The sequence below is a fragment of the Scardinius erythrophthalmus genome (genome assembly GCF_964197995.2).
Source record: "Scardinius erythrophthalmus genome assembly, chromosome: 13".
NCBI lineage: Eukaryota > Metazoa > Chordata > Actinopteri > Cypriniformes > Leuciscidae > Scardinius > Scardinius erythrophthalmus.
The window spans coordinates 23704934-23714689 of record NC_138233.1 but is presented as its reverse complement, the minus strand read 5'-3'; the positions used below and the strand labels follow the sequence as shown (position 1 = coordinate 23714689).

The 9756-nt window shown below is 37.5% G+C and overlaps 1 protein-coding gene across 2 annotated transcripts; it reads left to right on the top strand.

The window, feature by feature from the left end:
• Positions 1 to 262: 262 nt before the first annotated feature.
• stard15 (StAR-related lipid transfer (START) domain containing 15) lies at positions 263 to 9203 on the top strand. 2 transcript variants are annotated; one of them, XM_081382030.1, is made up of 7 exons: positions 263 to 869; positions 3164 to 3311; positions 3804 to 3907; positions 6587 to 6704; positions 7454 to 7506; positions 8121 to 8381; positions 8992 to 9202. In XM_081382030.1, exons 1-6 carry the CDS (start codon positions 723 to 725, stop codon positions 8337 to 8339), a joined length of 789 nt encoding a protein of 262 aa, XP_081238156.1. In that variant the 5' UTR covers positions 263 to 722; the 3' UTR covers positions 8340 to 8381; positions 8992 to 9202. The 2 variants fall into 2 exon arrangements, with proteins under 2 accessions (XP_081238156.1, XP_081238155.1); XM_081382029.1 differs by having other exon boundaries at positions 350 to 869; positions 8121 to 9203.
• The last annotated feature ends 553 nt before the right edge of the window (positions 9204 to 9756 follow it).

Below are 9756 nucleotides of genomic sequence, written 5' to 3'. Positions count from 1 at the left end.
AACAAAACAACATTCATTGTGTTTCATGACAAATGGAAATTTCAGGTAGACTTTTACAGTTCATCTGACATTTAAAGGCCTATATTTCTTATTAGGATTAATATTTTTTGGTTGCTGGGTTCCCTGAATGTTCTGGCTATGCATTTTACAGGCTTTGAAAGAAATCTGCTTTTAAAATTACATAAACCTGATGGGAGATGTTTGTTCAAATCCTTAAGTAGCCTATAATCTGTAAAAAAGCAGAATTTTACTTTTCCCCTGCACAGGCTATGCTAAAAAATGTGACAGAGCACGAAACAGTAGACGCTGGATTCAGGCTATACACCTGCACAGGTTAAACAAAACAGGCACGGAAAAGACATCCTTTGAATTGACAAACATGAAACCTGATCCGTAGATCATCAGCAAGTCTGACTAAATGAGCTCTTGCAGACTGCTCCACCTGAAAAACGACATGTCAGTAACGTGATGCCTTACTTATATAATGCGTCTCTCCAGTATGGGACTGATGCAGGACTGAAGAGGATGCTCAAATCCACCTGCTCCATCATACAATAACCTTATGCGCAGCAGTTAGACTAAACTAGAAAACGGATTTTTAGACTAAAACTAAGCGGAAAACGACGATAAGTGGTGTAGACGACACAAACGAGCGGATTAGTGGCATTTATGAGAGGAGCATTTAGCCCTGCAGACACTGATCCACAGCACCGGGAGGCAAGATGCCAGTTCAGATACCGGACGACACCGATTTCTTATCTTTCCGAGAACAATGTGAAAGTCAGGATGGCTGGGTCGCCCGTTTTAACAAAGGAGTAGTGACGGTGTGGTGTAGAGACGAGGAGTGCAAAACTGTGCAGAAACTCAAGGCAAGTGCGTTGCAATGCGGATACTAGTTTGTTTACACTCTGCTTTCAGTCCACAGTGGCATCCGCGTCTAAAATGCGACCAACTCTAGTAAATTTTGCGATATTAGGCTACATCACCAGTGACTTTGAATAGTCATTGTCTGTTTATGAACAAATTGAATATGAAATTCGTTTTTATCTTTTTTTTTTTTTTTTTTTTTTTTTTTTTTTTTTTTGCTTAGTAGGCTAAACAAAACCTTGAATGCAGTGTTTGGTAGCTAGGCTATGGCAAGCTGTTTTAACATGTAGGTTATTCTTTGCTACTTTTACTTTTTTAAATACTAGTAATCCAATAGTGACTAGTAGCCTATCTGCTCAATTAGTCACTAGTAGATCTAATTATTTATTAAATACCAGAAGGCCTACCTACTTTGTTACACAAATTGCATGTGTTTGCCATTGAATTCAAATGGGATCTGTGGTTCAGATATTCACTTCCAACTATTATTCAGGTATTATCCATCTGTTTCAACTCTGATAATAATGAGAAATGTTTCTTGAGAATCAAATCAGCATATAAGAATGATTTCTGGAGGATCATGTGACACTGAAGACTGGAGTAATGATGCTGAAAATTCAGCTTAGCTGTCACAGGAATAAATTATATTTATTACAATGTGAAATAGATATAGGCCTAGTAATATTTCACAATATTGCTGTTTTTACTGTATTTGATCAAGTAAATGCAGCCATAAGAAAATTCTTTCAAGTAATCTTTAAAACATTTCTTACCATACCCAATCTTTTGAATGATAGTGTATATTAGCCTACTATAAAAAGCTAGTTTTTTAAATCAGATATCTATTTCAGCCTCAACCAGTATGGTGCATGAAATCAAGTAAGTCTTAAAAGTATGTGAAAGAGGGGGGTATACAAAATTTAGCATGTGAATCAAAACTTAAATATACATTGCTTGTGGAACAGCAGTATATCAATGTGTGCAGTGCAAAAAAACAAAAAAGGCAGACATTGTGTGTAAACTACAGTATATCTTATAAGCTCCTGAACAGTGGCTTTCCTCACAGACTCCAGAACCTTTTCTGAGAAAATCTTAGAGAAACAAACAGAGATATGGTTATGGGCCATTTGCCCAGGGGAAACTCAGCGTACAGTGAAGCTGGCCAGGCCTGACTGCTTCATGATCCACAGTCTCTGAGATGAAAGACAGGTCTCTCAGGAACACACTGCACCCATGAGATGTGCTGAAAAATTAAGAGCGGAAAACTGTGGTAACAGCAGGCTCAGATGAGGAAACCTGAGCCCCTCCTGCTGTCTTACCAGAGTTTGGCTCTTTTTCCGGGTTTTTTTTTTTTTTTGTGTAAAAGCACTTCTGTTGACCTCTCTGACAATGTCTGAAAAGCTGTCCCGATGTGAGGACCTATATGCATGAGGGCTGTTTCAGCAACGTTTCAGGCAGGTGATGTTAAAATTATTTAGACCCGTTACGGCTGCAAAAATGAAAGAAGATGACAGACCTTCTTCAATAATTCACGCAGCTCTCCGGGGCACTGATGCGTTCTTTTCATGAATAATTGAGCTTTGTAGGCTTTGACGACATTCCATTCATAGAGACTAAATAAAACTTGTTCCAAGGAACCCAATGGCAATGAGGAGGGACTGATCAAGCTGGGGTTGTAGGGGGTTGGCCATAAATTATTAAACGATGCCAGGGTAGAGTTGATTGAGTTACACGGTTACTTGCGTCGCGGAGTCATACAATATCTGATCACATTGCATTTTATGTATTCATGCTTACCTGACCCTCCTCCCAACCCAGGCAGAGTTAAAGGATAAGGTAGCTACAGTATACCTGGAAAAAAAGCAGGTTTCACTCGACACAAGCTATATGGAAGCTTGAAATGCAAATGCAGGCCGACATGTTTAAATTTAAAGCTCCACTGTATCTCTCACTCTACTGAAGATCCTTTTATACTCACTGTTTGCTGTGTCAACTTTTACTCTTTGTGACCTGACATGGCTGATTCACCCAGAAAGCAGGGCTTTTAAAGATAAGGGAATGAATAGATCGATGTATAAATGATAGCTGGCCTTTGTCAGCACAGTGAAATGCTTTCATTTTTCATCTGCCCGGTAACAGAATGCATTCAAAATCTGTCAGCACTTTATCACGGAAGCACCAGAGGGAAAACTGCAGGAGATTTCTCAACGCTGAACACACTTTGTGAACTTTGTATTCAACTGCAATGGAAAAGTTCTTAAGATTTGAAAGAGACTATGTCTGTTTTTCCTCTTAGATGAGAATCGTGTGCAAGGACGTGACAGCAGAGACTCTCTACGACGTCTTGCACGACACCAGCTACCGGAAAAAATGGGACTCCAACATGATCGACACTTTCGATATTGGAAGACTGACAGTCAATGCAGACGTGGGATATTATTCCTGTGAGTCACTCCTTTGTCTCTGTGTTAGAACTGAGCACCAGTGCACTTTATTATTATTGTTAAGCCAATAATTGTGCTTACTATGAGTAAAACGTTGTGGGTGTTCGCAGTACATTTAATGATAATAACTTTAATGATAAATTTATTATCGTCGAATAATTCTAATGTGATGCTCTTTGATATATTGTGCATGAATGTCAGCAATAATTTATAAAGAGACATGGATAAGAGTAATTTAAAGCAATAATACAAGAGCAAAGAGTGATGAAAGAGTATTAAAATACATACTGCAATTCTATACTGCTATAGATACAATATATTTTAAGAAAACAAGATTATGTGTTAAGTTTTCTTGTGAGAACAGCATCTTATATACTACAAGTGTTAGACTTATTGTATACCATATGAAATTATTATGCATTGGTTCAAGTTTACCTTCTTGTCTTTTCATGGTTTAACAGGACTCTAAATCTTGCTCTTGTTTATTTACAGGGAAATGTCCAAGTCCATTGAAGAACAGAGACTTTGTCACCATGCGGTCTTGGCTTCCTCTTGGCAATGACTATCTGATAATCAACTACTCTGTCAAACACCCGGTATGTCTGTGTTTGGTCTGGATTGTTTGGTCTGTAGGAGCACTGGTTTTATTAAACATTTTGGCACAGCCGACAAATATAGTCCAGCACAGTATGTCAGTTGGTATGTAGGTCAGCTTTCCAGGTCTTGAGTCGCTTGAAACAGAAGAGGCCAGATCAGTGGCAAAAGTCTGACAGAGGTATCAGTCACGCTGTCGGGTGACCGAATCCCCATGTTGTAATGAATAACTACATGCCTAGTATCAACAGGCTTGTGTCTTCTTCCCTTATCTTCTCTATTTAAAATCTTACTCAAGATGTTGATTTCTTGCTTTTAAAGGGGACCTATAATGCAAAATTAATTTTACTTAGTGTTTGAACATAAATGTGTGTCGGCAGTGTATGTACACAACCCCCCTATAATGGTAAAAATCTCTCCCACTCCTTTTTTTAATCCCCATAAATCATAAGCAGTGTCTCAGAATAAGCCATTTGAAGTTTAAGTGCAATGCGACGTGAAAGATAACTTTGTTTAATATTCACGGGACGCGCCGTCTGACATCAAGCTCTCTGTGCACGTGCTTCGGATGTGTGTGCTCAGAAAACCATATATATGAGAAGTTCACACTCATATGTCTTCAAAACGCATGCAAATAAAAAAACTTTCATGATGATGAAGAACTGCAATGTCATGTGAGCGATACCGAAATAGAGATGATAATCAAAACCAAACAGATGTCTTAGTTTTTGGCAGTGTACCCGAGGCACAAGCTGTATAGGCTCCGCCTTCTTCTGGACAGCGGGGTGGGGAGCAGCAGCTCATTTGCATTTAAAGATACATGCACGAAAACAGCATGTTTTTCTTTCCACTCAAAAATGTACAACATGGTATAATAAATTATCTGTAGGGTATTTTGAGCTAAAATTTCATAGACACATTCTTGGGACACTTGTACAAAGGGGCATAATAGGTCCCCTTTAAATCGGAAATAAATCGGTTAATTATACGGCTCTCTTCATTCTGATTGGTCAGCCATGCTAATACTGGCTGTCGACCATGGCCATGCTGTGTGTGTATCCTTTCATCCGGGTAACTGAAACCAGTGTTTCATGCAAACATATTCTGGTGCTATCTTATGTCTTAGTTATCAAGTTATTTTTTTGTCAAATTGACCTCTAAGGATTTCAGTATTAATACTAACTGCAATATTGTTGCAGTGCTTGTCTTATTGCTAGATTGCTTGATTGTTTTATACGTTGAAGCAATTATTTTCCAAAGACTGGAATACACTACACAACTTTTAAAATCTGAGTAGACTATGTAATTGTTTATACAGAGAAAAGGCCCGTTTACACAAATGACGGTAACTATAACGATATAGCTCTAAAAAGAATAGCAGAGTCCACAACTATAAAGATTAGGCTACAGCACAGAGGAACGATGTCGTTGGAATCACTTTCACAATGATTTTTTTCCAGCTGATGGATGATAAAATCATTGACAGCCAATCAGAATCCATCCTGCATTAAAGAGCTTGAGGATTTAAAGCAGACATAATGAGATAACTACAACGCGTACTTATGATAAAGATAACTATAATAACGATAACTAGCGTCAATATCAACAGCGGGTGATATTATTCTGTTTATTCTAGGCGCGCCCTGCAGTTTTGTTGTCTGCCGCTTTAAATGCTTGAGCTCTTTGGTGGATTCTGATTGGCAGTCATTGTTTTTATCGTTCATCGTTCATCAGTTTATTCCAAGAATTTCCTATGATGCTGGTTATCTGTTCCATTTTCGTTATTTGTTATGTGGACTCTGCTATTCATTTCACGTGTATGCTACGTTGGCTATTTATTAAAGGAGAACTCCGGTCAATTTTAACATTGAGCTTATTTTTTTGTAAATTTGGAGTGCTGTCAGTACAGAGAACAACGACAAAAATCGGTGTTGCCTACACCGTGTTATCCTCTTTTTAAAATTTGCACCCTGTTGACTTCAATAGGGGAAGTTTTAAACCAGCTTTTAGCCTCTTAACATCCTTGATGTGTCATTACAAGTGCACAGCCAATGTGAGTGATTCCTTCAGAGTGAACACGAGTGAATCTGACTGCAGTAGATGTGAAAGATATGAATAAAAATGATGTTATTTAAGCCAGCGCAAATACCTGTGTTTACATCCTGTTTTCGGTCGAAGTCCACAGTAGTCGATTGTCGAGTTCACGCGCATAGGTTTAGTTACCTATGGTCACGCGCGCATAGGTTTAGTTACCTATGGTCACGCGCGTGAACTCGACAATGGCTGGGGACTTGTAATGACATATCAAGGATGTTAAGAGGCTAAAAGCAGGTTTAAAACTTGCCCCATTGAAGTCAACAGGGTGCAAATTTTAAAAAGAGGATAACACGGTGTAGGCAACACCGATTTTTGTCGTTGTTCTCTGTATTGACAGCACTCCAAATTTACAAAAAAATTAGCTCAATGTTAAAATTGACCGGAGTTCTCCTTTAATTTTGTGCGTAGCCATATAATAAGCTTCACTTTAGAGTTTATTTTGCCATAAGGACTGACTCCACTTAATACCAAAGCTGTTTAGGTCAAATAATGGTCAGACTGTTTGTATATTTTATCCATTCTTACAAATTTAAACATTCACTCATTCCCATGAAACTAAATTCTCATTGTTGCTATTTTTTCAGGAATATCCACCAAAGAAGGATTATGTCAGAGCTGTGTCGTTACTCACTGGGTACTTGATCCAATCCAATGGAGCAAACTGCTGTACTCTTTATTACTTGACGCAGGTGGATCCACGAGGTGAACGTTTCTCAGTATCATTTACGGGAATAAATAAATAAATAAAGGTTTCACTTTTTCGCCGGAGTCACAGTGTCAGATCGCCCCTTCTTTTGGTGGAAAAGCACACCATGAACATGAGTGTTTACTTGACACTTACCCTGTTTACAGTTTCAGGCCTGTAGAGTTGTTGCTGCATACAAGAACGTCATATCATTTTAAAGAGCGGTGCAGTTTCATCATGGTGTGTTTAGATTGAAATTGTATTTCATGGTGTAATTTTATGTAATGTCTTATAGTCCTGGCCATCTCCATTTTTCTTCTCCGTTCAAGTATGCTCTTGTGCTGTACAGAGTGGGGAGCCAGGAAGCCTTAGAAACTCCTACTTTACACATATTTTATGAATTTGCTGATGTCATCTTTTCCATGCTGCTCTGAGCGATGGCTTTGTTTATTAATGTCTTCCGTTGCTATGATGCACCAGCTGTTTGTGACTTGTGGGACAGACACTTAGATTCAGTTTACTGCAGTTGTACAGTAGACTTCAGAGACAGAGAGACAAAATTACAGTATATACAATGTCCATAAAATGGGTTTATGACAGCCGGGTATAAAACACCCCCAAACTTCCATTTTATTTTATTTTCCTAGCAGTGCTGCTATGCATTTAGGATACACAAAAGGCATTTTTTTTACATTTATGGTGATATTTGCATATTTCTTTTCAGCAGAATATATTGTTTTAAAACTTTATCTTGATTTATTTTCAGGATCTTTACCCAAGTGGGTAGTGAACAGAGTCTCACAGTTTGTGGCACCAAAGGTAAGAGCTAAGTGCATCGAAAGATAATATGTTCTTTTTACATATTTTTTTAACCATTTATTTACATAATTTGTGTTCAGCATTCTGAGATTCTAAAAACAATGTTTTTTTTTAAGAATGATACATAAACTTTGGAGTTGGTAGGATTTTTTTAAATGTTATGCTTTTATACAGTAATATTGTGAAATATCATTGCAATGTTGGTCGATAGTGTATGGCAAATGCATTTCAGTTACTGTTCAAACATTTGTGGTCTTTTTAATATTTTTGAAAGAAGTCTCATGCTCACCAGGGCTGAATTTATATATATATTTTTAAAATACAGTAAAACCAGTGAAAAATTACTACAATTAAATATTATTTATATTATAACAATTAAAACAAACAGTTTTTATTTGAATATAGTTACTGTCAAGTTACTGTGCTGTACTGTAATGCTCATGTTGGCAATAAAAAAATCAGTTTTCCTTTGCTGCCATCTGGTGGTTAGAAATGTGCAGATCATACACGATTTCCTGTAATAGCCACGGGATGTTAGGTTTAAAAATAAAAGAAGCGCATTAAATGCATGGTCCAGATTTTTCAGCTTCTTTTTTTTATACTTTTTCTCACAGGCCATGAAAAAGATTTACAAAGCCTGCCTAAAGTACCCAGAGTGGAAGCGGAAACACGACCCGAATCTGAAGCCGTGGAGGTACCCGGAGCAGAACACGCTGCCCTGCATCAGTGTAGCTGACCTGACAGTGCAGAGAGCAGACTCGCTGGAGAACATCGACGAGAGCTGTGTGAATGAGGAGAAGGCCCAGCACCACAGTGATGATGATGAGACCTAAGATAACTCAGTGACTCTCCTCGTGTTCTGTGTGCATGTGAAAGTGAGTGTGTCTCATTCTCAGATGAGGATGGTTCCCTTACATTTATTCTATAAATCATACACTCATAACAATATAGTGTTTTGCAGAGATTTAAAGACCTCCGTTCTATGTCCACACACTGAAGAAGGGTCTGGTTGTATTAGACATGTTTAATACTTTTTATAGTGTATGATGAACTCGTTCAGTATAAAACGTTTTACACAGTATCAATACATACTCCGGAAGTGTAGTTTTATTACTCTAAGTTTCAGCTCACAATATGAATGTAATTTTATTAGCCTTCTTATACACTCTTAAAAATAAAGGTTCTTTATTGGCATCTGTGGTTCATTGAAGAACCTTTAACATCCATGAAACGTTTCCATTTCAGAAATGGTTCACTATAGTGTAAAATGTTCTTTAGATTACTAAAATATTTTTACAGTCTATGGTTCAAACTGGTTCTTTTAAGAACTGGTCACTGGAAGGAAGGTTCTTTGGGGAACCCAAAATGGCTAATCTGTGGCACCACTGCGAAACCCCCTTTTTGGAACCTTTATTTTTTGTGTGTATGGAGCAGAACTCATTCTGTCAAGCAGTTATATAACTTATAAAACACTATTTTGTCCAGCCCTGCACTCTGTGGTGAGATTTCCTGTGTGAGGTTGCAGATAGCAAGGACTTCCTTAAACGTTCCTTAAAGTGACACAAATCTGCCTTGAAGAGACCTCAAGGGCTGCAAAAATCAGTTATGTTTGGTACATTTGAATCTCTCTGTGTGCTTTTGACTCCATGGCATTTTTCTCAATGTATTGTCTCAAGAATAAAAAGTTTGTATTTCTAAAACTAGTATTTTTGGAATTATTTATTTATATAAACAACATGTGGATCTAAAAAGTTAAGGAAATTATATTTAGTATTTTTATAAATGACCATCTAGCCACTCACTTTTATACATCTGAGCTTTAAATATTTGTTATATTTGAGTAGAAATGCTTTCCTCTTTTTTTTTTTGGCAATGAGGAAAGTTTATTCAAAACGGTATCCTTTTTCTTCATCCATAAATGTACAGCTGGGGACCACTCCTCAAAACCTCTATTGTCTCAGACACTTCCTGCTTCCCATTTGAAACAGTTCCTGCCTACATCAATCAGATTGGGCTGTAGGGGAGAAAAGGAAACTTCATAAGTGAACCCTCTGGCTTTCTCTCACAACAAAAGTCCTATTGCTTTTGCAGCACAGATCAAGCCTCTCTTCACATCATCTTCATTTTAAACCTAAAAGCACCCTATTGTGAACTTTCCATGACATCACTAATATACGACATTATGAGATTTTAACTGTAGGATTTGCATATATATTAAAAAGTGTTAAAATATGATTTAAATAATATGCA

Coding starts and splice junctions, on each gene's coding strand:
- stard15 (XM_081382029.1), top strand. CDS start 723: ATGCCAGTTCAGATACCGGACGACACCGATTTCTTATCTTTCCGAGAA. Junction 870..3,163: donor AAACTGTGCAGAAACTCAAG/GCAAGTGCGTTG, acceptor TTTTCCTCTTAG/ATGAGAATCGTGTGCAAGGA. Junction 6,705..7,453: donor GACGCAGGTGGATCCACGAG/GTGAACGTTTCT, acceptor ATTTATTTTCAG/GATCTTTACCCAAGTGGGTA.